Source organism: Phyllostomus discolor, chromosome 1 (genome assembly GCF_004126475.2).
Source record: "Phyllostomus discolor isolate MPI-MPIP mPhyDis1 chromosome 1, mPhyDis1.pri.v3, whole genome shotgun sequence".
NCBI lineage: Eukaryota > Metazoa > Chordata > Mammalia > Chiroptera > Phyllostomidae > Phyllostomus > Phyllostomus discolor.
Genome location: NC_040903.2, coordinates 74,124,019 through 74,151,266, shown reverse-complemented (window position 1 = coordinate 74,151,266; position 27,248 = coordinate 74,124,019). Strand labels below are relative to the sequence as shown.

General features: G+C 39.7%; 1 protein-coding gene across 2 annotated transcripts in view; it reads left to right on the top strand.

Moving 5' to 3' along the window:
- Positions 1–528: 528 nt before the first annotated feature.
- Positions 529–27,248, top strand: part of MCM10 (minichromosome maintenance 10 replication initiation factor) — a 33,956-nt gene continuing 7,236 nt past the window's right edge. Inside the window, exons 1-16 of one of the 2 annotated variants that reach the window (XM_028506229.2) lie at positions 529–590; positions 2,199–2,285; positions 9,995–10,336; positions 11,133–11,237; positions 11,385–11,522; positions 12,562–12,733; positions 14,535–14,700; positions 16,791–16,958; positions 18,143–18,259; positions 19,521–19,720; positions 21,061–21,161; positions 21,825–21,935; positions 22,022–22,139; positions 23,659–23,887; positions 24,979–25,123; positions 25,737–25,855. In XM_028506229.2, the coding sequence (XP_028362030.1) occupies positions 2,279–2,285; positions 9,995–10,336; positions 11,133–11,237; positions 11,385–11,522; positions 12,562–12,733; positions 14,535–14,700; positions 16,791–16,958; positions 18,143–18,259; positions 19,521–19,720; positions 21,061–21,161; positions 21,825–21,935; positions 22,022–22,139; positions 23,659–23,887; positions 24,979–25,123; positions 25,737–25,855 (2,238 nt within the window). In that variant the 5' untranslated portion in view covers positions 529–590; positions 2,199–2,278. Of the gene's footprint in view, positions 591–625; positions 645–2,198; positions 2,286–9,994; positions 10,337–11,132; positions 11,238–11,384; positions 11,523–12,561; positions 12,734–14,534; positions 14,701–16,790; positions 16,959–18,142; positions 18,260–19,520; positions 19,721–21,060; positions 21,162–21,824; positions 21,936–22,021; positions 22,140–23,658; positions 23,888–24,978; positions 25,124–25,736; positions 25,856–27,248 lie in introns of those variants that run through there. The other variant, XM_036024886.1, reaches the window with a different exon arrangement.

The following is a 27,248-nucleotide window of genomic DNA, read 5'->3' as shown; positions in this document are numbered from 1 at the left end:
AGTTCCTGACCCAGAGTTCATCATAGTCCACACATTTTACCTACTTATTTTAATGTTTCTTGCTCGTCTCCTTTTTTGCCTTCACTCCAGCAAGACTGGTGTTCTTTAGCAGTCATCTTCTGTAAACTACGCATATATCACATCTACCAAATCAGACAGTAAATTCCTAGAATATGGATTACGTCCCTATCCAACACCTTTCATACCTGAGGCTCAGGAATGGATAATAGTCCCAGAGAGTGTCAGGAATTGAGTTTTGATCTCATGTAAAAATACCACGTATTAATAACACTTAAGTTTCGCGGCGCTGGAGGGCACCAGAACACTTCATTTTACCTAAAGGTGCCTAGGTCTTCACCTACCGGAAGTTCCCTTGCCCTCCATAAGGAGGGCCCCTGGTCACGTGAGCCAATCAGCTTGCTCTACGCAAGGATCATTTTTGCGCCGCCTCCAGGTCTTTCCCTCCCAGAGCTCTGACGCAGCCAATCAGCGCGATTCCAAGCCGGCGTGCGTCAAACGTCAGAGACAGGGTGGAGTCAAGTTGGAATTTTGGCGGGTCTGGCTGTGGAAAAGAGAGGGTGCGGCGCTGGGTAAGAAGCTGCTTGCGGCGGGAGAGAGATCTGTCACGCGCATCTGCGGGAAAGGTTAGAGAGCTCTGGGAGTGAGAGGCGCCGAGCCTGCGGGCACTCGGGTGGGCAAGACTGGAAGCGGGGCGGCCTTGGGAGAGCGCCGGGCAGGCGCGACCGGGAGATTCGGTGGCTCAGAAGTTGCGGGGCACTTAGGAAAAGTATCGTGCCGTGCCGTTTACTTTATTTAAGGGACCAGTTTTTTCTTTTTAAAAGTAACCTTTAAAACGCTTGCCGGGTGCATGCCTTTTGGACTTTTCTTACTCATTTTTTAGAAGTCATGATTTGAAAATAATGACTACTTATCATGTACGGGGCTCCAAACACTCACTACTTAGGACCTGCGACGCTTACAATCTAAAGAGGACGACAGAAGTGCAGAATAGTGCAGTATTGTAATGAAAAGGGTGAATTGAGAGGGTGGTCTGGAAAGGCTTAGGAAAAAATGATAGTTAAGCGGAGACTGAAACGTGAGAAGGAGCTAGAAGAACTTTCCAAGTAGCCTGATGCCTGAAAGTACACAGTGTGTTCAAGAAGTTGAATGCAGTCTAGTCTTTTTTTTTTTTTTAATTTTTGATTTTAGAGGGGAAGGGAGGGAAACATCAGTGTGAGAGAGAACATTTTGATCGGTTTCTTCCCATACTCACCCCAACCGGGGACCAAACTCACAACCCAGGCATGTGCCCTGACCGAAATTGGACCAGGGAACTTTCAGTTTGCAGGCGGATGCCCAACCAACTGAGCCACACCATCCAGGGCAGAATGCAGTCTAGTCTTGCTGGAACGTGTTTGGGGGTGGGTAGAGTGGACTCACAGAAAAGATAAAGAAACAGAAGTAGGCAAAAGACAGAGTATCCATTGCCTCATAGGCTTTGTAAATTTTGTTCTAAGGGCAATGGAAGATCATTAAAGAATTTTTAATTAAAGGACTACTGCTACTGGATTTGTGTTCCTAAAAGATTACTAAGGAAAGAAAAGATTACTGTGGCTGTTGTATAGAGAATAGACTGAGGAAACCAATACAGGAAGCTAATGCAGTCAGTAGTTGGGGCAAAAGATTGGTGGTAGCTTGGACTAGGCTTTTGGTGGTAAAGTTGGGGAGAAGTGAGAGTTTTGCCCAATAGTGTGGAATAGAACCCATGACACTTGTCGGATGGCCCTAGGTATGAGGGTGAGGAAAGGGTATGGGTTTGGGCCCAAAGGGTGGTTGGTTATAGAAATGAACAAGACAGTTTTCTCCTTCTAGACCCTCAAGGAACCTGTAATCCAGCAGACTTCCCCAGTAGATACAATAGTAATACTGTTTACAATTTGTCTGGTTCATGTAATCTAGTATCATATTAACTCCTCTGTACCTTACCTGAGTTTCTATAAAGATAGTTTGCAAAACATAAAAAGTAAACTGCTTCCATCCTAGGAGGAAGATGGTGGTGGTGGTGGGAGTGAGAAATGGTTGGCATCTGGATGAAGTCTATGGCTAGAGCCCCTAGGATGTGTAGGATTCTGGATTTTGGGTTATGCAGTGTGAGCAAGAGAATCAAGGATGACTTCTCTAATGATAATTTCACACAGCTAGGATTCTGCATTGCTGCTGTCTCCTGGACACCTGACCCTTCTTCGAAGTTCACTGTCACCTCTGTTCCCTAGACAGCATGGATGGTAAGTCCTGACAGCATTCTCAATTTTCTTTTGCTTTCAGAAAATCACCCTTTTGTCTATGGATTTGTTGTCTCTCCTGCTTGCAAAATAGTGAAAATGGCTGTCCCACCCTCAAATATTGTATGAGTAGTTCACTTCAGTCACTGAATGTTACTTCTTTTAATCAGGTGGGATTTCTCCTCCTGGCCATACTAATTGTCTTTCATAAGAACGATAGCTGGCATGTGCTTACAATGTGCCAAACACTGCTCTAAGGTCCTTAATTATATAAACTAACTTAACCCATTGAGTAACTGTATTTTATAGACAGAAAAAACAATGTTTAGAAACTTTTCATAGGTGAAACTCAGAGCAAGGATTTGAACCCAGGCAGTCTGACTTCAGACTTCACATTTTATATTGACATCTGTTGAAGTCATTTTAGTCTAGCTCTGTCTTAAATTTTTATTTTTTATTTTTATTTTTTTATAGAGGGAAAGGGAGGAAAAGAGGGAGAGAAGCATCAATGTGTGGTTGCCTTTCGTGCACCCCCTACTGGGGACCTGGCCCACAACCCAGGCATGGGCCCTGACTGGGAATTGAACAGGCAACCCTTTGATTCTCAGGCTGACAGTCAGCCACTGAGCCATACCAGCCAGGGCTTAAATTTTTATAGATTTGTTCATTTTGTAGGAATGTATGCAAAGCATTTACTTTTTAAAGAAATATTACTATAATTAGCAGAGCTTCGCCAGGGAGAAGCATAAAATTTATTGTGCTGACTGTGAAGAGATACTAACAAATTATTTTTCTGGTTGTATAATTGAGTTCATTTTCTGAAACTGTGTTTTTAAAAATCCAAGATTATTATACATTGCCTTAAAAAATAGAATTAAATATTGAAATTCATCACACTGTGATATTATGTGAAATCGATTGCACTTTTAGTATAATGATAGTTTCCTATTTCCTAAAATCATCAAATTACCTACAGGTCACTTTATGTAATTGAAAGTTTAACTTTTTGCTATGAGAAGGTTGTACCTAATAAATCTCATTTGGTTGGCATGGCCTCACAATTTGGTCCAGTATAGATGAAATCAAATGTTTCCTGGTGCTGGTTAGTGTTGAACAACATTCCTGCTTACCTTCTAGTAAGGAGAACAAGATAAATAAGTAGGAAAATACCTGGTAGATGGTAGGATGGGAGACACTGGAATGAGTTTGTATGCTGAGAGAAATGCTCCAGAATATGGGAAAATTGGTCATGTGGAGAAGAGAGAGCTGGTGATTGCCAGCTGAAGTCCTTAGGGAGCTGAGAGGCATGTGCTCCAGTTAATGAGTGGAAGAACCAGCTGGCCATAAATAGGACTAGACACTTCATCCATTGTCATAGGAGGAAAAGCAGAGAATATATATTCAGGTTTAGTAGTAAAAGATGATGAAATCTGATGCTTTCCCTTTTTTTTTTTTTTTTTTTTTTTAAGTGTGAGACAAGATTGTCAGATAAGAGTGAAAAGGGAGGAGAGGCATCAGGTCTGAGAAGAGACTCAAGTGGTTAGAGAACAGGAAAGCAAATGTCTTAGGGAAGTGTGGGATTTTTAAGCACTGTTAAATGCCTGTTTGTTCTTGGCCGGTATGTATTTAAAGTTAAACCAAGCAGTATGGTGGCCTTTCTCCAGGGAGAGTTCACCAGTTGGGTACAGGCATGGAGGTGGAAGTATGTTGGATTTAATCAGGGTTAATGTTTTTGGTCAAGGTCAACATTCATAAAATTTTAGAAATTTTATAAAGACAAGTTAATAGAAAATATTCACAGTGAATTCTGAATGATAAAATTGGCTGTAAGATGAATATGGAAAAAATAATCTATTCTTGGAGTAGAATATGACACTTTTATTATTAGGTTACCACACACCTTTAGAACTGAATTAGACGTGAAGTATACTTTTTGTATCACTTTGTATATATTTTAAATTTTACTTTTTATTTATTTAATAACAACACATGCCACTATGAAAAAGAAAAGATTTTGTCAAGGAACCTAAGGGCATGAGAGAGCAGCAAGGGAGTGAAGAGTTGTTAAAAGGCAGTGATTATAATGATGGAACATGGATCCAAAGTGAAGACTAGAGGAATGGGGAATGACGGATGGTGAAAAATGTCATAGGAGGGTCAGCAGATTGGAATTCTTAAGAAAGATGGAGGGGAAGAGGAAGGCATCCTAAGGGACTTCAATAGATTACAGCAATCAGGAGGGGTTCTTGATGAAAAAAAATCTGTTGTCATGTTCTGTGTTCTTTTTTTTTCTTTTTGATTTTACGTAATCACTTTTTTAATCTATATATTTTATTGACCGTGCTATTACAAGTGTCCCATACCCCCCTTCATTCCCCTCCACCCTGCACACCCTCTCCCATCCACATTCCCCCACTTTAATTCATGTCCATGTGTCATAAGTTCTTTAGCTTCTACATTTCCCATACTATTCTTGCCCTCCCCCTGTCTATTTTCTACCTACCATTTATGCGACTTATACTCCGTACCTTTCCCCCTCTCTCCTCCTCCCACTCCTCTGTTGCTAACCCTCCATTTCTGTGGTGATCTCCATTTCTGTGGTTCTCTTCCTGTTCTAGTTGTTTGCTTAGTTTCTTTTTGTTTTTGTTTTTGTTTTAGGTGTGGTTGTTAATGATTGTGAGTTTGCTGTCATTTTATTATACATGTTTTTTATCTTCTTGTTCTTAGATAAGTCCCTTTAACATTTCATAAAATAAGGGCTTGGTGATGATGAACTCCTTCAACCTGACCTCATCTGAGAAGCACTTTATCTGCCCTTCCATTCTAAATGAAAGCTTTGCTGGATAGAGCAATCTTGGATGTAGGTCCTTGCCTTTCACGACTTGGAATACTTCTTGCCAGCCCCTTCTTGCCTGCAGGGTCTCTTTTGAGAAATCAGCTGACAGTCTGATAGGAACTCCTTTGTAGGTTACTGTCTCCTTATCTCTTGCTGCTTCTAGGATTCTCTCCTTCGTTTTTACCTTGGCTAATGTAATCATTATGTGCCTTGGTGTGTTTCTCCTTGGGTCCAACTTCTTTGGAACTCTCTGAGCTTCTTGGACTTCCTGGAAGTCTGTTTCCTTTGCCAGAATGGGGAAGTTCTCCTTTATTATTCAAATAACTTTTCGACTTGTTGCTCTTCCTCTTCCCCTCCTGGTACCCCTATAATTTGGATGTTAGAACATTTAAAGTTGTCCTGGAGGTTCCTAAGCCTCTCCTCATTTTTTTTGAATTCTTATTTCTTCATTCTTTTCTGTTTGGTTGTTTTTTCCTTCTGGTCCACTCCATTGATTTGAGACCCAGTTTCCTTCCCATCACTCTTGGTTTCCTGTGCATTTTCCTTCATTTCACTTAGCGTAGCCTTCATTTGTTCATCTAATTTGCAACCAAAATCAACCAATTTTGTGAGCATCCTGATCACCAATGTTTTGAACTGTGCTATGCATCTAATAGGTTGGCTATCTCTTGGTTGCTTAGTTGTATTTGCTCTGGAGCTTTGATCTGTTCTATTTGGGCCTTTCTTTTTTTTTTTTTTTTTTTTTTGTCTTATCGCATCTGTTAGGTAGTAAGAGGCAGAGCCTCAGATATTCACTGGGGCGGGGCAACCCAGGGCACTGGGTTTTGAGGTTGTATGAGGGGGCAAGGTCCAAGAGGGAACAATGGCACTTGCTCCGCCCTCTGCTGGATTTCAGTCCCTTCCACCACTTCCCCCAAGCAAACTGGGCCTTTCTGGTACTAATTCCCATGTGGATGGGCTTGTGCACATTCTAGGACCCCATGGGTCTCTCCAATGAACTGTCCTGTGAGGCTGGGAGTCTCTCTGTGTGCCTGAACCCCCACAGGTGTTTTCAGTCAGTGCCCCGTGGCTCTGTTTCCTGTGGCTGGGATCCTGGGTTGTGCCCAGTGCCTTGCTTCACAATCACCGCCTTGCTGGGTCTGCCAGCCACTGCCTGTGCACCCAGGGTCCACCCACTGTGGTCTTGTACGTCGGCCTTCCGTGTCCAGTCCCACCGTTCTTTGTGCCTAGACCCCTCTCCCCTCGGCTGCCCAACTCCGCCCCTCCTACTGGTCTGGATGAATGTGTCTATTTTAACTCCTTGGTTTTCCGACTTCGGTACAGTTCAGTTTTCTGTCAGTTCTGCTTGTTATTCTGTTTCTAAGTTGTTGTTGTCCCTATCTTGTTTGTATGAGGAGGCACAGTGTGTCTACCTATGCCTCTATCTTGGCCAGAAGTCCATGTTCTGTGTTCTTGAAGAAAGGTTAATAGCTCCAAAGTGACGGTGATAAGCAAGAAGATAATCAGGGCCCTGGAGTTGATTACCAAAAGTTGATTGCATGCCGGCCACTATTCTAGCACTTACCGTACAAGATATGAACAATTAAACACATTCCACTCATGGGGCTGCCAGGTTTCTGTTGTAATAGCCACTGAGGATACAGGAAAACTTGCTGGTAGTAGATTCTAGTTCCAGATTGTTGGGGGGCTCCACCCACAGGCCCTGCCCTGGCCACCAGGGATGAGAATAAGTCTACCAAGACATGATCTGCTTGGGGAGGAAAAGTGGCCAATGTCTCAGAGGAGAAGGGCCAAGAGCCTTATCCTCAGTGGGCTTTTATTGGGTTCATTTTGCAGAAGAACACAGGTAAAGCTCATTAGTTATTTTTAGGCAGTAAGGATCAAACAATAGACAGTATACAAAGAACTACGAGGGCTTATTCTGAGTCAGGGTCTGTGAGCTAAAGGGCTACAAAACTTTGGGAAACAAACTCATTTTCTGCTTGGACCCTTATCATTTAATTGAGAGCATTCTTGGCAAAGCAGGTTTCACAGGATTTTACATATTCTTTCTTAGGCCTGATCACCCAGGGAACCCGCCCTTTCCAGCACAGGGCTGCACCACCCTCTGTCATTGTTTTAGGATTAAGTCAGGCATGGGAAGTAAGGCAGCCAAGAGATTAGGAGACTTCCCGCAGACAAAATGAGGACTCAGGCTTTGTCAAAGCCAAGGGCCGATGGTCCATCACCCCCTTTTGCTATAGCTTCCCAGTCCTTCCCTGGGGCCTCCCTGTGATCATGCCTGTCTTAGATTGTTCCCCCCTTGGGGAATCTTACCCATCATTCACTAACCAATCAAGCATTGGTGTCCAGGCAGGGTGAAGAAAAAGGAGCAGAAGTGGTGCTCCTGCCAGGGAGATAAGCTTTGTCTCCTTAGTGGCTTCTGGTCTGAAGGTCACTCACTCAGCCTTAGCCATTGGGAGGTTATACCTTCTGAACCAGCAGGGTGGTTCCCAGCACCAGATAGCAGATTCTATGGGTTTGCAAGTAAGGATATCCATGGGAAAACATGATTTTTGCTGGTGACCGAGATAAACTGGGATGTTAGGCATCATGGATTAGCCCAACTGCTTTCAAGGCCAAGAGTATGGAGCCACGGGATAACATTTTTCACCTGTGACTCCTGGTGGTGTGGGCCAAGGCCTCTTCTTGGGGGGTGTTCTCTGTAGCAGCTGGGAACGAGAGAGCAGAGGGCTTCTTGGCCCCTTGCCAGCACGTGGCCATGTCACTTGGAGCATGGAGAGCCAGAATGACTCCTCTCTTGCTGTACCCTGCAGTCTTACAGTCTTCGTGGACTAAGCATTCAAAACTAATTAATATGTAACTTCTGACTTTAAGCCTTAGACCTTTCATTAAGTGGTAGACCTTAGGTTTGGCTGTTGGCTCTTTCCCATCTAGTATGGCAGTGCAGAGTAGTGGAAAGGACACTGGTTTCTTGATCTAAGCCCTCCATCCTAACCCCAGCTCCCGTATTGCCCTGTTTCACTATGTGACCCTGGACAGGCCTCTGCCCTGTCTGGACTTCACCTCCTGTCTTTCCAGTGAGGGGATGAGTCAAATATCTTTAACATTTTTGCTTTAAATGCCTCTGATTTCATGAAGAAATAATGCCTGAAAAGGGGGGAAGTGAGCAAAGAAAATAGACAAATCAAAAGAGAAGAAATCCACTGGCCAATATACATAAGCAAATTCTTTATCTCACTAGTAAGCCTGGAAATACAGGTCAAAACCATGAGCTGCCTTTTTGAATCATCCAGCAGATTGGCAAAACATCTTAGGTGACCTCTCAGGTACTGGTGATGTGGTAGGGAGGAATGGTACTTGAGTGCAGTGCTAGGAAGAGTACAACCACTGTGAGAACAACTTGGCAGTATCTCGTGAAGTTGAAAAAGGTGCGTACCTGGCAGTCCAGGGATTTCGCTTTGGATATGTGTTTCCAAGAAACTTTCACACATGAGCAAGAAGGTGTATACTTGATTGTAGTATAGTTTAGAGTGTGAAAAAATTGGAAATAGTCTATATGCTGTTTATTGGAAAGTGGATTAATAATGAAATGTGATATAGTCTTACCGTGAACTACTAAACAACAATTGAAAGAAATAAATGAAGTGTATGTTTTGATTTGGGCAATCTTACATGTAATGTTGAGTGAAAACAGAATACTGAATAATACACACAGTGTGAAACAATCTGTGTAAATAGTTTTAAAACATCCAGACACTGTATTCATTATACATACCTATATATTTATGCTAAAAGCATGAAAAATGGACTAGAATGATATAACAAAATTATGATAGCAATTGCAGCGGGGCCTGAAGGTAGTGGTAAGGAGTTTGGGGTAAAATTTGGCAGGATAGCCCTGGCTGGTGTGGCTCAGTGGACTGAGCGCCTGGCCTGTGAACTAAAACGTCACTGGTTTGCTTCCTGGGCAGGGCACATGCCTCAGTTGTGGGCCAGGCCCTCCGATGGGGATGCACCAGAGGCAACTGATTGATGTTTCTCTTGCACATTGATGTTTCTTTCCTTGTTTTCTCCCTCCTTCCCCCTCTCTTTTTAAACCAACCAAACAAACAAACATTTGGCATGGTAAGGTTTTTTTTAAGTTGTTTAAAAAACTAATATAATGACCAAAAACAAACCTGACAAAATGTTAGTGTGTGGCTAATTCTTGGGTAATGGGATATGAATACTTTTTATGTAATTGCGTGTACCTTTCTATATATTTTTAAAAATTGCACAGACAATTAAAAACTGGAGGAATATATACATCTAGGGCCTAAATATATGTTTAGTGTGTTTTCCAGTTATTCTTTGTGGGTTGAAGTTGGTATGCAGGAAGTTGTCTCATTAGCTTATGTAATTTAGAGAAAAAGATCTAGCCTAGTGACTGGCCCAGTATAGTCATTAAGCAGATAATTGGCCTCTTCTTAGCCCAGAGCCCTTCAAGAAGACTTGGAAAGGGAAGGTAGAGATAAAACCAATAATTATACCAAGCAAAATGGTAAATTTGTAGAGATGCTTTAATTGCTATATTAATGTTGAATTTTTTTAAGATTCTATATTTATTTTTAGAGAGGGGAAGGGAGGGAGAGAAACATTGATGTATGAGAAAAGTATCTTTTGGTTGCCTTACATGCCCCCAACTAGGGACCTAGTCCTCAACCCAGGCATGTGCCCTGGCTGGGAATTGAACCAGTGAGTGACCTTTTGGTTCACAGGTCAGCACTCAATCCACAGAGCCACACCTGCCAGGGCTAATGTTGAGTGTTTTAATTAACTATGCTTGTCATTAGCAGTTTTTCTCAGGTAGGCTTATTTTCTCTTTTTTCCCTAGCAGAGGAAGATGAATTGTCTCTGCTGACCGCACTGCTAGAGGAGAACGAGTCAGCCTTGGATTGTAATTCACAGGAGAGCCACAACTTGACCGAGGATGATGGTAAACCTGATGCATTTGATGAGCTCTTCGATGCTGATGGCGATGGTGAATCTTACACAGAGGAGGCTGATGATGATGAAGCGGAAAAGACTCAAGACCAAAAGGAAAATTTGGCTACTCTCTTTGGAGATATGGGGGACTTATCTGATGAAGAAGAAACTCCTACATTGCATTCAGCTAAAAACAGAGTCCTTCCTGCTCCTGCTCCCAGTCAAGGGAAAACTAATCAAGAGTTACAAGGTGCCCTCACTACTTGCTTTCTAGATGACTAGATGAAGACGAGTCTGATGTTTTCATCAAGATAGCTCTTCAGTCAAGGGTGGAGATAAATGACTTTGTAAAAAAAAAATTGTCTGAGTTAGTACATCAAACACTTAAGGCCAACATTTCAGCATGCAAAGTAACAGACAGCCAGTGACATATATATGTATCAGGGACAGCCCGTTGTAACTGACCCTTCACAGGTGCCTCTAATACTTTTCATCCTTATTATAAAAAACATATATGTAACTCTGAAATTTATATGCACATGGAGCCAGAGACAAGACTATAAAAGCTACTGCACATTCTGTTTGAGCCAGAGACCATTCTGAAGGAAGCTTTGAGGAGTGCCCTTTTCTTATTCCTGGCATCTTCTCTTATATTTTCAAATTATAAGAAAATACAGTAGTTGGCAGGTTTTTCTGTTATAGGACCAAGCATTTTTTTATTGATTATGATATTCAATTTGTGAATTAAATGTAGTTATGTCTTGATTCCTAAAAACTTGCTATAGATAAATATCTGTATGTGTCAGCAATACAGATTCATAATTAGCTTTGGTATTGGAGGATTGATTACTAGAAATAAGTTTATTTCTCTAAAGGAACCCCTCTGAAGTGCAAAATTTAATTGTGAGTTCTCCATATGTGACTATATTGTGGGTCTGGAGGTTTTGGGGGAAGGTGGGTAGACACCAAATATAATTCTAGCACTTTAATCATGTATAATATTTCTTCTGGTTTGGTTCTTAAATCAATATTTTTTTTCTCCATAGATGAATTAAAGAAGTTGCAAGAGCAAATGAAGTCCTTACAAGAACAGCTAAAAATGGCTACAATTAAACAGCCTATAAGTCCAGCCCGTCCACATAAACCCCCTGGTAATCAGACTGTAATTCTAGGACTAGTATACATTTCTGTTGCTAAGAAATTATAACACTATTTCTTCATCCAGTTCCTAGTAAAACACCTTTTGAGCCCCTTTCTAAACTTCCTTTACTAATTTTTTTTTTACTTTTAATCTTTAGATAAGTCTCCTCGTCCCCCTCTTAAGGAAAAGAAAGTTCAGAGAATTCAGGAGTCAACATGCTTTTCTGCAGAACTTGATGTCCCTGCTCTACCAAAACCCAAGCGGGTGGCTCGGACACCGCAAGTTTCCCCTGCAGGTGTAGTACTCAAGGCCGCCTGGTTTCTCGCTGCTCTGATGCTGTTGAAAATATATTTTGGCATTATCATGTGTGTGTATGTGTGTGTGCGAGAGAGAGAGAGAGAGAGAGAGAAAGCGTGCGAGTGTGCTGGTCTGCTCATTAAGAAAAAGAAGTTTCTTGGGAATGGAAACCATATGCTATATTGTGTAGAAGAAATTTCTCTACATCTCAAAGTGCTTAGAAATTTATTATTTAGAAGGTATTTACTAAATACTTAAAGGGTTGAAATTTTTTTAACTCTGTATTCTAATTGATTTGAACTGTAGTAAATATAAACACTGGATTGCATTCTCATACTAGGAATGTAGAGGTTTAATTTTTGGGCTTGTGAGACTGAGGCACAGAGTCCTTATAAAATGATCAGGGTTTTTTTTGAAGTTAGCTTGTATTAAACCAGGTCTAGTCTTTAGAAAAGGCTTCTCTTTCAGGAGTCTAGAATAGTACACAAATAAAAGCGTATTTCAGCACACACGTATAACACAAAATGAAATGAAAAAAATTTGTAAGCTCTATTGATTTTGTCGTATTTGCACCAATTTGCCCAAAGTGATTATCCTTTGAAAGATGGAAGACAAAATGGTCTGTAGATAACATAGCTTAGAGTAAGTAGCATTTTTTTTTTTTACTATGTGTATTCAAAAGGCTGTTTTGAGTAGTATTGACATATGGCACAATAATAGAGAATAGTGGCTGTTTAAATTAGATTACATTGAATAAGACATTCATTTCATTAGAAACAATAGTCAGTTATAAGTGATCACTGGCTACCGTATTGGACAGCACTCGTGTAAAACATTTTCATCACTACAGAAAGTTCTTTGAGACTATACTGCAGAGACTTTGAGGGTAGTACAGAAATGATTTCATGGGCTTCCTTTTTTCCATCAAGATTTGGTTATTGCATGTGTTGATGAAAAAAGCAACAATTCCATTAAAAATGTTGTAGTTATCAGTGTGGTGTTCTTTTTCCCACTTAATTTTTATTTTAATTTTCCAGAACCCAAAAACTCACTTTCATGGATGACAAGTACACCCTCCCAACCACTCCAAATGACTCCTGGGAACAAACCTAGTGGGATGACTAGAGATCTGGGTGCAGGGACCCCCAAGAGCTCTGAGAAAACGGCAGAGCCAGTCTCCATGGAAGCTTTCTCCGGCCTGAGGCTCAGGTCAGTAACCAACAGCCCCTCCAGAAACCTTTTCCTCCTTCCTGAGGGCTGAGCCTTTCAGAAATAGTACAGCAGATCCACACACCAGTAGCTGTGGAACTTGATGAAACCTGGCATTGAGTACCTGGTATGACTCAATACAATTGCAAATGAAATATTTAAGGAAGACTTGCGTGTGTGTGTGTGTGTGTGTGTGTGTGTACATACATACACACATTTATATAGATGTATGAAATTGGCAGATAGTATATTTAATCAGAAACTGACAGGTAGAAACAATAATAGAGACTTTTTAAATAATAAAAGTATATACAATTTAACCAGGATAATAGTATCTTGTAATTGGTGTTAAGAAAAATAACTGTATTCTTTTTTTCTTAATAACTTTTAAGGCAAATTTATATTCTTTGCATCTGTTATGTGGAAAAACTAAGATATTCAGTTAAAATGGGAATAAATTCCAGGATCAGTTCAGTGAAAAGCCTATACTTTTAAAAATTCTCTGTGCTCTGTACCACTGCTCCACTGCGTCTCCCTCGTTACTTCTCTTGAAGCCCAGGGCAGACTTGTAATCTTTACTCTGAGACCAAATTGCTTTTAGTACGGTCCATCTGTATAGCCAAGTGCATGCCCTCTAGAACACTTAAACCTTATCAATCTAAGCTAAAACTGCCAAGCTCTTAAATTATATATTATTAAGCAGGGGGAGAACAAGTAGCTGCCATTCTACAGTATGGTACTGTACATAGAGTAATGGAATAGACGTGCATTGTGAAGACTCAGTACTCCAAAATGAAAAATTCAGTGTCTTAATTATGTTTGAGACAAGAGTCTGAGGGGTGGAATGCAATAAAAGCTCTCTGAGGAGCTTCAGTATTCTTTTTCAAGGTGAACATGTCCTTCCTGGGGGGATACTGCCTGCTCCTAACCAGTTCCCAGTTGACACTCCCCTTGGATACTGAAAGATGTTGCTGATGCAAGTGTACCACATGTGTGAATTGAATGGAGGTAGACCAAGTTGAAACTGCTCAGCCAGAGCTTCTCAGTGGCCTACAAATTTAGGGGGTTGCAGAATTATTTGAGTACCTGAACCTCAGAACCTAAAAACATTCTAAGGACTAATGATCAGATGATAACCTATTAACATTTTTCATTGTTCAGATTAGCTCTAGGACTTTGTATCCAGAAGACTTCTGAAAGCGTCAAAGTCATGTTTATTTGTGCTTTATCTTGTCCTTTAATATATATCAAACATGGAACAGATGTTAATATTCTACTAGAGAAAAACAATTTGCAAATCTACCACGTTTTGGCCAGTCATTAGGAACAAGGATATATTAATTAAAGCTAGAGTCAAGGCCTTCATTTATTATGTGAAAATGTTGGCTTAAAAAAATCTAATTAGAAACAGAACCAGTACAATTCTTGTAGAACTGATAAGATTTAAATATCTTATTTACTTATATCCATTCATGATATTGTATTAAAGTCAAAAGACATTATTTTTAAATGGTTTTATAACTTAAAATTGATAAGAACTGAAAGAGTTTGTAATCTTTTTATTTTCTATAAGCCCCAGTTTATATTCAAGGAAGCACAAACTTAGCTTTAAAAATTATATATTTTTTTATCTGCTGTAAAAATGTCCACCTAGCCCATACTATATAACTAAACCTTCTGAAAACAGGTTCTTTAGAGATTTCTCCCTGTAATACCTCTTTTAACCATCTTACTACAGTGCCAGGTAATCTTTTCTTAGACTAATAGTCCCCTAATTTCAATTGCTGGTTTCTTGACCCAGACGGCCTCGAGTGTCTTCCATGGAAATGAACAAGAAAATGACCGGTCGAAAACTGATCAGGCTGTCTCAGCTCAAGGAAAAGATGGCAAGCGAGAAGCTAGAAGACATAGACTGGGTGACATTTGGGGTTATATTGAAGAAAGTCACTCCGCAGAGCTGTAACAGTGTGAGCCATTTTATTGCTTTCTTAGCCGCTTCGTCACAAACTGGCAGTGGGGACTCATGCTCTTGATTTGTTAACCAGAGCCCATCAGCATTTCATTTTGAAATAATTCTTAGTAGGTTCTCAAGTTGCCACACCATTATTGAGTTGGTATCCAAGGGGTTATATGTAAAGAATGCTCAACTTAAAGAAGATCTGGGTGTATATATTACTTGGGCTTCTCATTGCCCATATAACTTTTTTTTAAAGATTTTATTTACTTTTAGAGAGAGGGGACGAGAGGGAGAGAAACGTCAATGTATGGTTGCGTCTTGTGCACCCCCCATCTGAGGACCTGGCCCACAATCCCAGCATGTGCCCTAGACTGGGAATTGAACCGCAACATTTCAGTTCACAGGCTGGCACTCAATCCACTGAGCCACACCAGCCAGGGCTCCCACATAATTCTTAATTGCATTTCATTTGTCATTGTTTTGTTGACACGTGGTTGTCCCCATGATGCTATGGTCCCTTTTACGGAGGACAGGAGCAGGTCATCAAAGAGGCTGACTTTTCAGATCCTTTGAGAACTTACTAGATGTAAGGTGTCAATTGCAGAAGTTCTCAGATTGCTGACCTCTGCCCCCACAGTGTGGTACATTTAATATGATGCATATTACAAAAGATCTAACAAGTTTTAAAATTGCAGTTGGCTGAGGCATAACAAGAAAATTATTTTGTGTCCTGTCAAGTCAGAAAACCTGGGTTCTAACCCTCATTCTTCCTTTAACTAGCTATGTAGCCTGTGGGTGACCCTTAATCTTTCTTTAAGCACCTCCATTTCCTTATCTGTGAAATGAAGGAACTGGCTTTTAATTATGTGCAAAGTCCCTCCTATTGCTCAGATACAATGATTTGTCACACTCAATACTGATTTCATTCTTCAATTTAGATATTGCCAACTTTAGATTTTTTTTTTTTAGTGAGCTCTGACACCAGAAATTGAGTTTTACATTCTAGCCCTGTTCTAGATAAATGTGATTAAGTTGGCTTTTATTTAAGTTTTTAATTGTATCACAACTGAGTCTAATGACATTTGAAATAATAGGTGAGAAATTTTATATGAACTCTTCCAAGAAAGGAATTTTATAAATCCATGGAAGAATAATTATAATACCTGAGTCCAGGCAATAGCTCACCATAACCTATCATTATACCCCCTCTGGGATTCCTCTGTGAAATAGCTTGATTCAGTATTATTGATCTGCCCTCCCTGGTGTGGCTCAGTGCATTGAGTACTGGCCTGCAAACCAAAGGGTCACCGGTTTGATTCCCAGTTAGGGCATATGCCTAGGTTGTGGGCCAGGCCCCCAGTAGGGGGCACGCAATAGGCAACCACACATTGATGTTTCTCTCTCTCTTTCTCCTTCCTTTCTCCTCTCTCTAAAAAAATAAATACATAAAATCTTTTAAAAATAATATTATTGATCTTTTTTTGTAATCTGTAATCATGGAGGTTCATAGTTCTTCATATTATAATGGGTCAGCATTTGGAATTGCATTTCTTCAGATATTTAGTAATACAAAATTTTGCAGTTAAATGCAACCAGTTTTCTTTAATGATGCTTTTCTTTTTCTTCTAAGCTAAGCAAAGACTTAGAATCATCAAGCTGAAAACTTATTAATATGAATAATATAATTAGTCAGTGATAAATAATAAATTTATGTCAGTACATTATTAAGTGGTAGTGTTACAGCTTCCTCCTGTCCTTTTAACCATTGTTCACGCATGAGTGTGTGTGTGTGTGTGTGTGTGTGTGAGAGAGAGAGAGAGAGAGAGGGAGAGATTGGAAAGGCAATGCTATCCGTTTGCTACGTAGACCTGAGAATTAAAGACTCTACTGACAAGTTTGCTCTGGCTTGCCTTAACTTCACCTCATCTCTAAAACAAGAAAGATAGTACTAAAGCCTAGAGAAAGGATTAATTTATAATTAACAGATGTTCTGATGACTATATATTAAGGGTGGATTGTGTATATATTTTTCCACAAACTGTAAATGGAGACAGTATAACCCGTTCAGAAATCATTAAAATGAATAAATATTTGTTCCAGGGGAAAACATTTAGCATCTGGCGACTGAATGATCTTCGTGACCTGACACGGTATGTGTCGTTGTTCTTGTTTGGAGAGGTTCACAAAGAACTCTGGAAGACTGAGCAGGGTACTGTCATAGGGCTGCTCAATGCTAACCCCATGAAGCCCAAGGATGGTTCAGAGGAGGTGAGAATCGGTTTCCGTGATTATTGGTGGGAGGGCCTTTGCAACTTAGTCAAAAATATTTGTATTGATCTATGTCCAGGTAATAAACCATGCTTTTATATTATTATACTGCCATTAATCTGGTTTTTTGCTTGTTCATCCCATGTTTTGTATCATCGTCTTTCATTGTATCTTCAAATTAGTTCCAAGGTTCCTGGAGTTTTTGAACTCTAATGCTTAGGTCTCCTTAGTTCTCCATAAATTTCCATGGTGCATTAAGAAGGCAAAGTTTTACAGTTTTATAGTTGAGAGGACTTTGCCGCATTGATTAGTACAGCCATAGCTGCAACTTAGAATTGAAGTGAGTTTTTCTTCTTAAGCATCAGTAGAGTTTTTGTGTTACCTACCACATCTCTAATAAATCGTAAATTTAAATACAGTGTGAATAGGACATACCATTTCTTCATCTGACCCAGCAAGAAGCTACACTTTGTTGTAGACAGATTATTATTATCAGGAGGAGTGAAAGACAGTTTTTTCATTCCTTGTTTTCACTAGAAAATGGCAACAAATCTTCACCTATTGGTTCCAATGTGTTTGGCTACAAGTAACAGAAAAACTTCGCTATAGTTTCCTTTTAACAGTAAACAGTGGGGTTTGTTTTTCTCGCATTAAAAAAATATTCCAGACAAAGGCAATGTGTTGATGTCAGCACCAGTGTCTGTGAGTCTCTCAGCCTTTTCTTCTTGATCATGAGATGCTTTGAAGCTCTCGACATCACCCCTCCATTCAAGGAAGGAAGTGAGCCAGCTCTTGAGGCTGCTCTTCTACCTGCTTTTATCAATAAAGCAAAAGCTTCCCAGCTTCAGTCTCATTGCTCAGAATATAGTCACATGACCCCTGCTAACTATAGGAGTGCTGGGAAAACTGGGAACGGGATCCATCCATTACCTTGTGTTCAGCATTTGCCAATCTAAGTAAAATCAAGATCCTTAGAGCAAAGACACAGAGGAGAGGTGTTGGGTAGAGAATGAAATGTCTTCTACACCTCCCATTCCTAACAATGTTTTATAGAACACTGGCTTCAAGTTCCTTTAGACTGATACAGCCTTTTTAACTCACACCAACCATGCTTTTATCCACTCTGGCTGATAGAAAATCATACCTTCATCTGCTTTTAACTCCCATTCACTTCTTTTCCACAGGTGTGCTTATCAATTGATCATCCTCAAAAGGTCTTAATTATGGGTGAAGCTCTTGACCTGGGAACCTGTAAAGCAAAAAAGAAGAATGGAGAGCCGTGTACACAGACTGTTAATTTGGTTGGTTTCAGCCTTATTAGGGTGGTTTCTGCTAAAGAAAGGAATTAATTGGAATAAATTGTAGGTACTTTAGTGGTAACAACCACTTTGGAACTGAGTTTCCTACATAACTGGAAGCTTCAGAGTGAGAAAGTTAAATCTGTGGACAATAATTGCCAGTTTGAAAAGCTGAGAATAGGGGAAGGAATTAACCTCTTAGGAAAGTGATCTTTAATTGCCAGCTGACTAGGAGCTATAAGATATAATTTTAGTTTACCCTTGTTTATAAATTCTCACCAACCACCAACCATTCTTTTATCCATTTTTTTTGTAGTACCAAAGATCAAACACTATGATGAAATACACAGAAAACCTTATTTTTGTCTCTCCTTTAACTTCATTATATGTTCTCTTAGAACTTAAAAAAATAACTTCGTTTAGATATAATTCGCATATGACACAATTCACTTTTTAAAACGGTACAATTTAATGATATAGTCATAGAGTCATATAACCTTCATCACTGTAATTTCAGAACATTTTCAATATCTACCCCTCTCCCCCAAAAAACCAATACCCATTAGCATCCACTTCCCATTCCCCTCTTCCCCAGCCCCTGGTGAACTCTAATCTTCTATCTCTGGATTTACCTGTTCTGGTCATTTCATATAGTGCAGCGATGTTCAGCCTTTGTCATCTCATGGCACACATAAACTACTGAAATTCTGCAGCACACCAAAAAGGTGCATTTTTACCAACCTGACAAAGTCACAGAAAATTTTGATTCATTCATGCCAAAAGGCTATTGTATTGGCTGTTATAATTTTTTTATTTGACAATCTAAAAGAAAAGAGGTCAGTGCCCCTGACTAAATAGTTGGGGGTTGCATGTTTTAAAACTTCTTGCGGTATACCAGTTGAAAATTGCAGATATAATGGAATCACACAGTTTGTGGTCTTTTGTGTCTGACTTTCACTTAGTGTAATGTTTTTGAGGTTTCTCCTAGAACCTGGTTTTTATTCTGAGTGTAGAAAGACTGCAAAGGGAGTGAACTATATCACTTTTTCTTCCACCCAACTAGCGCTTTAATTGGAATTTAAGGAAAGACCTTTCCCCTTAGTCACTGCATGGCTGCACCTTGTGAATGGCCTTGGAGGTCAGTAGGGCAAACTCTGTGCACAGAATGGTGTCCCGCAAAACTGGGAGAAAGGGACCGTGTGCATTTATTTTGTCTCTTGGCCTGTTACCCTAATCCTGAGGCAGCCTCTCTTCTTTTTTGCAGAAGGACTGTGAGTACTGTCAGTACCACGTCCAGGCCCAGTATAAGAAGCTCAGTGCCAAGCGAGCTGACCTGCAGTCCACCTTCTCCGGAGGACGCATTCCAAAGAAGTTTGCCCGCAAAGGCATCGGCCTGAGAGAACGGCTGTGTCAGGATGGTTTTTACTATGGAGGGGTTTCTTCAGCATCATATGCAGCCTCGGTGTAAGACATTCTTGGGCTGCTTTTGGGACCAGGATCTTGCTTGTCTTATAAGAATAAACCCAGTAACTGTACATTTCTGTCAATGGTCCTAAGAAGACTTGTACAGATTTTATCTTTAATAACTCACTGCCTAGAACAAGGTAGATGAGGGCCTCTTTTATTCCCAGGTAGAGAGGAAAACCTACTGAATGGGGAGAAATTGAGTCATGTCATGATGGTCTTTAACAGCCAGCTCATGCTTCCTATTTTGGTTCTAATGTGAATATTGGAACTTTGTTGGGACTGATTGCTTGGCCATTAAAAGAGTTTTGATCATTGTGTTAACATCTTCTAAATCATTTCCCTCACCGTGGTTAGAGTAAGGTTGCAGACCTCTTGAAATCCATGTTTAACTCAGTGAACAAACATGCAGTGCAGCTTTAGAAAGGGTTGTGGGACACAGGCCTTTGTGGCCTCTTGTGATCTCAGTCTATCCACAGAGTCCCTGACGTAGGTGATTGATGACCTTGTCCCTTATTATGAAAGCACATCTGAGGGCGTACCTTGCACAAGGGAGCTACAGTTGGTCCAAGGACAAAGCATTGATTTTTGTCCCATGTCCAACAGAAATTGGACAAGGGACTCTCACTGCTTGCCTATTTTGTAATATTGAGCACATTTTTAAATTTAAAATGATTTCTATGTTTTTCCAAACTGTAAAAGCAATACACATACTTTATTTAAAAACATATATGTATGTATATGTTAGTTCTTTGTTATATATGTTTCTAGGTGGTTTTTATTTTTCCATATATATATAAATTTTTAGTATTTTAAGATGAAATCATACTGTGCCTATACTTTAGAACCTTTTTTTAACGTAAAATAATTATGTTTTCCTTATCAAATATGTACTTGTGGCATTATTTTTAATGGCTCCATAGTATTCTTTTACATGGCTCTGTGATAATTTAAACAATTCCCTATGGCTAAACCTTAAGGCTGTTTCTAATTTTTAACATTATAAACAAAGCTTTTGTTAATACCCTATTTTTTGCATAGCCCTTAGTTATTTTAAGATAAATTCCTACACTACTTGATTCAAGTGTTGGCGTATTTTTTTATTTCTTTTGCCAAGATATCCTCCCCGTAGACCTCAGGCAGATGTGCAGGTTGTGCTGTCTTGCATCTGTGACTTCCTGCTTTCCCCAGTTATGCTGTAGGGCCATGGTAGTCAGAAAGTCTAGTTAAGTGCTGTTTTGAGAAATTGACAGTTTGTAATGAATGAGTGCTTCATTTTTACTTCATCAGAACACTCAAGTTCAGTGATTTTCCTTTCTTGGGGTGACTTGTCATTACAGTGCAGCAGCTGGTGCTCCTAAAAAGAAGATTCAAACCACTCTGACTAATCTGGTCATGAAGGGCACAGATTTGATCATTCAGGAGACTCAACAAAAACTCGGTAACTTTGTTTCTCAAGAGTACCTTTCTTTCTCCGGCATAAATGTGTAGTCTTTAGGACTGAAAGTGGTCAGAGTTTGTACTCTAAATGAATTATAAATAGCTATTCATCATTATCTTAGTAATATGGCCTATGCTGAAAGAATCAAGCTCAGTTGGCAGCATCTTAAGAAAAAAAACAGCATATTAATCTTGGCTGTATCTTAGTTTAGTATGCTTTTTAAAATTTCTTGATGTATCTGGGCCTAACTCTTATTGTATTAGAATTAGTAGTATCACATTGCAGGTCAAACCCATCCATTATTTTTTGTTAAAACAGGTCTAAGTCAGAGAATGCTGCCTTCACCCTATACTAGGGGCTTTATTCATAACTGGTCAGAGCCTAGAATGGACTTTATGCATAGTACGTATTCCAGACTTAGTATATGAAGTGACCCCACAGATATGAGTATTCTAATCATTACTTCAAATAAGTTATTTGTCATACCCTTGCACTCCTACTGGTCTCGTGTAAGAGGTTGAGGATCCTTTCTTTTTCTCTTGGTGTTTCGTCTACTTCATTTACAAATGACTAAGTTATGAAGACAGTTTAAAAGTGATAAGCCACATGACATCAAATAGTCTAAATTTCTAATCCTCTAAAGCTGGTGTTTGTATATTTCAGGAATAGCCCAAAAGAGCTTGTCTTGCTCTGAGGAATTCAGGGAATTAATGGACTTGCCTACGTTTGGAGCCAGAAACTTGAAACAACATTTAGCCAAAGCCAAGTCATCAGGTAGAGTCAGCTTGCACCTGTCTAGTGTTCATGCCTGAGTTCCTGCTGCCTCTCAGAAACCCCTCAGTCTGTGGTTTGTCTTTTAGGGATCATGGGGAGCCCGAAACCTGCTTTCCAGTCTATCTCAGCATCAGCTCTCCTGAAGCAACAGAAACAGCATATGTTGGAGATGAGGAAAAAGAAATCAGAAGAAATCACGAAACGGTAAGAGTAATATTTAACATCCCTGCTTGGTTAACTCATCTCGGGCAATCCCCAGAATGTCTTCATAGATTTCAAAACTGCAGCTTTACATTTTAGGTGGTTGGGTCTTTAACTTTGAAGGTGTTAAAATAATTTGAACATAACCTAAATAGATAGCATTTAAAGTTATATATTTCTGACTTATGGTTAGTGAACCCTGGGACCGAGTGGTGCAGGATACAGTAGTTGATATTGCCGTGGAAGAGAGGGGCAATCTGAAAAGGATTTGGGGAAAGAGGAAAGCACATGTTGACCTGTTTGGTGCCTATTTCTTCATTTGCCAAAATTAGGTTTTTAATTAGGGACTGAGCCAATGAGTAGATTTTGCAGTTGTTCTGGTAAATGATAAAAATGAGGCACTGAAAATGGAGAGTCATTTTAGAGGCAAAATAAAGTGGAAATGGATATGGAAGGTAAACAAATCAAAGATTCTTTTTTTTACATTAATATACTTTTAAAATTAAAGTTGGCATAAAATATTGTAATAGTTTTACATGTGCGACCTAGTGATTAGACATTATATAACTTACTAAGTGATTATGCCAAAGATTCTTGAGCTCAAATTATCTGAATAGCACTGTAATAAGAGCTACTATCAAGCACCGTGTTATGCACTATATTGATACATTGTCTCATTTGGTCTGTAAAGGTATTCATGTGCCAACAAATTACACAAGGATCTATATACATATAAATATAAAAATATATGTGAAGCTGTGGACCTTGTGTGAAATAAGAGCACCTGTCAATTTAAAGGGATTATAATTTTTAGTTTTTCAGAATTTGCTAAAGAAGTTAAACATATCTTTGGGCAGGGTGTGATGGGCAGTTTATAAACTCGGCCTGGAGCTGGCAGAAGTGGGCATGTGGTAGTGAAAAGAATGCCGGCCTGGGATTACCTGGTACTAGTCCCAAGCCTGTCACTGTGAACGTTTAGGTCTCGGGACCCAGTTCCTTCAACTATAAAGTAAGAGGTTTGGACTAGATGATTTCTGATGTTTGTTGTTTTTAAATAGCCTTGAAAACTGTATGTAAAATAGCCAGTGTGTGAATTATAGAACCTTTCTGATAAGGGTTTCCAGATTTATCACAGGAGTTCTCTGTTCCCAAAAGAGTAAACTAAAATACAGAGAGATTCAGTGAATTCTTAAAGGCCTTAGACTAACCAGGGAGCTGGGAATGTAGTCCATAGCTCACATTCAGGGCTGTGTTCTGTAGACAGCACCCACTGAAAAGCCAATTGCTAAAAATAATAATTAGTTCTAAATTGGCAAAACAATTAGCATTTTCAATGAAAAAAAATCAGTCAACTGAAGAGTTAGTGAAGCTAGCATTCTCCTTATTGCATGCTAATCTGAATTATTAGCCTAGGAGGGGAAACTCTTTTACTAACAATTTCTTATTGATTGGTGGCCTCCCTGCAGTCCCCCAGTCTATTATTTGCTACTTGCATAGTTTGTGACTGCATATTTCTCTAAAGATTTTTGCAAAGCTCAAGTGAGGTCTCGAGCCCAGCGATGCCATCATCTTCTGGACAGCCCCCTTCTCAGTCGCCACCAACAGGGGCTGAGTTCCCCGGGCTTCAAGGAACCCCGGGCATACAGGCGCCCAAGCTGGGGCGAGGCATCTCAGAAGGAGATGATGTTCTCTCTTTTGATGAATCACCACCTCCAAAACCAAAGCTGAGTGCTTTAGCAGAAGCCAAAAAGGTAACTGGTATTTGTTTTCTTCAGCTTTTGAATTTGCTTTCTGTAAGACATATCTGGAGTTTCATACTTTATATACCTATGATCAGTAATGACAGACACCTAATAGCTATTCCTTGATTGTGGTAATTAGAGTCAATTTTAAATGATAATGGTGTCAACATAATGCCATTAATTTAGTTCAAGAAAATTAGCCATTACCTCAACACTTTTCTTGTCAGTCTGAAGGACATAGCTTAGAAGAAAATACTATTTCACAATTGGAGACATTGGCCTTAGGGAAAAAGTTCTTGGAATTGTTGAGGCAAGACTGTAAAATAGTGGTTTAAGGACTCCTTTAGAAGAAATCTTACACAGCAGCCCAGTCTGTGGGCATAGAAGCTGAGTTGCTCTGATCGAAGCAGGCGCTGAGCTGCTCAGAACCCCACTGCTCTGCACGTTCTACCACTGCCTGCGTCGCCCTGTCTTGAGCTGTCCTCACTTTGTTCCAGTAGCAACTATAACCCCATGGAAGGCAAGGGCGAGCTACAAGCCAGAGCCGTGCCTACAGTAGTAATAATAATTGCACACACTTGTCACTATTACTCGGTACCTGTGATAGGTGTGTACATGCTGTTTTCAGTGTCCAGGTGCATGCGTTGCCTACATTATCTCGTTTCATTCACAACAACCCTAAAAGATAAGGAAATGCTATTGTCCTGTAAATGTAGCAACTGAGGCTGAACGATGAAGTAACTAAGGTTACAAATCAGTAAGCGGCAGAGTTGGAATTTTACCCTAAATCTGTGTGATTCTAAAACAACCTTCCAAATGTTTATGTCATTCCTCTATGGGTCTAGGAGCCAACAGACTAGCTGATGTTAAACTTAGGATATTTAAGTAAGCTGAGGCTTTATTTACTAAATTATAGACCTGTTTACCCATGCTTTTAAATTTTAATAAGTATAATAATGCTAAGTAAAATGAAGATAGATTTTACCAGTTTATATTTGAGAGCAACCGGAATTCACTGGTTAATAACTGGACAGGGGGCAGAGCTACAGATGCCTATCTCGTTTTTAGATTTTTATCTCCCTCTCTACTCTTTCTTCTAGTTAGCTGCTATAACCAAATTAAAGGCAAAAGGCCAAATTCTTTCAAAGACAGACCCAAACAGCATTAAAAAGAAGCAAAACGACCCCCAGGATGTCCTGGAAGTGAAGAAACGCGTAGAAAAGAATACCACTTTGTCTCCTGAAGGTACTACAGATTCCAAAGTTCACAGTAGAAAAGAAAAACTTTATAAAGGAAACATTTAAGCCACAGCCAGTGTCCCTGACATCAGGTCATAATTTTACTTCACTGCACCTCGAGGTAGAATCCCCAAATAGAATTTCCGCAATGGGAACTGTTTGTTTTTTATAATCACATTAAATTGAAATTATGTACAATTTGAAAACTTGAGAAAAGGGTTACTTATTGGATCTTTGTACCTATATATTAGTATAAGTTGTACTTTGAAAGAAGTAGAATTCCTTTGTTTAGAATTGCCCTATTTTAATTTTTAAAACTCAAAGTTGGCAACATCATTTTAATATCAGTTTGTAAATAGGATATTTATTATCTTTTATCATAATCAGCTCCTGTTTTAAAGTGAAAAGAGATTCTAATGCAGTGGTCAAATGTGCTGCCTTCCATAGTCTAGTTTCTATTTCTCAGTCCACTTCTTAGGAGCCTTTCTCTGCTGGCGCCTAGTGGAGCAAGGTCAGTTTGAAGGGCCTGGTGGGCAGAGACAGAGAGAATGGGGGAAACTGAGTCCATGAGACAATAGTAGTTTGGCTGTACCAGCTGGTGCTTTTTCTTTTTGCTCTAGCTGAGGATGAATTGGAGCCTGCCAGGAAAAAAAGGAGAGAACAGCTTGCCTACCTGGAATCTGAGGAATTTCAGAAAATTCTAAAAGCAAAATCAAAGCACACAGGGATCCTAAAAGAGGTAAGAGCTTGAAAGATCAAAGATGGTACCCTGAAGGGCAATGATGCCCTTCAGACTCTCAGTGCTTTGTTGTGGGACTAAAATTTGTTTCTTTTACCCCGAGTAGGATGTAGCTATATGTCAGCTGGTTTGGGTATACTTCGTAGCACAGGAATATTCCCCATAGATTGCAGTCTTGCCTTTGCCTTTGCATTGAAGAATATCAGTTAACACTGTTTAAATAGACTTCAGTGTTATAAAAATGATTGCATGTAATTATGGGTGTGAACCTAATGATAAATGGCTCACCACTATCTACTATGTTCTGCCTTGTAATGTGAGAAGAGATTTTTCCATTTAAATACTTTTATATTGGCATTTCAAATGCTGTAAATCAGTAGTTATCAATCCAACACTCCCAAATGCCCCTTCCTAATAACAGATATTTTGTATTGTTCCCTTATTATTCTGAAGTAGAATTCATGATGATATAATCACCTAACTAGTTGAATTATATTGAAAATGATAATGTAATATCCTAACTATAATATAAAGAAGAAAAAGGGAAATATTTATATTAAAAATATGTATTTTATTATGTAAGTACATGGGCACAACTACCCTAGAAGAAATAATGAAGTAGTCAGAGTATTGGATTTATATGTGTTGTAAATATTTGAGACAGTTAGAAGGGAAGACTCATTGAGGTTTGTTTACTTGGTAACTTAAATACCATGGACCTGTTTCTTTCAAAATGTGGTTTGTTTTTTTTTTTAAGCAGTGAATAATCTTGGGAAACTTTTGAAGACACCAAAGTGCAGTGTCTTCATTGCCCTGTACACAGGAGTTGCCTAGTTGCACTCTTAGAATATTTAGTGTATATTAAAACCATGCACAAATATTGTAGGGTTGTGTATAAAGTGGTTAGGTTCGAGGGTTATAATTGGGTTTTTTATCCACATGTCCCAAAGACATGTGGATAAAACCCTTTGTTGTGTGGGGCTGTTCTGTGCATTGCAGATAGTGTGGCATCCCTGGTTGTGGGCAGTAGCAAGGGTAGCAAATCATTGAGACAACAAACTCCCACACATTTTTTTTAGGAGGGAGAAGAAGGGCTGGAGACAGAGGGAGAGGAATACCGTGTGAGAGAGAACATCAATCCATTGCCTCTTGCACCCCAACTGGGGACTGAACTGGCAACCCAGGATGTGCCCTGAACGGGAATCCACCTGTGACCTTTCACTTTGCAGACCGATGCCCAACCCACTGTGGCACACAGGTCAGGGCAGTGCTCCCACAAGGTTTCAAAATGCCCACTCGGGGCAGTATTGCTTCTGCTCTGCTTTTGATTAGCAAATGACTAATGAGAACATTATATATCATATCTTTTTACTGAACTCGAAATCAGGAGAGA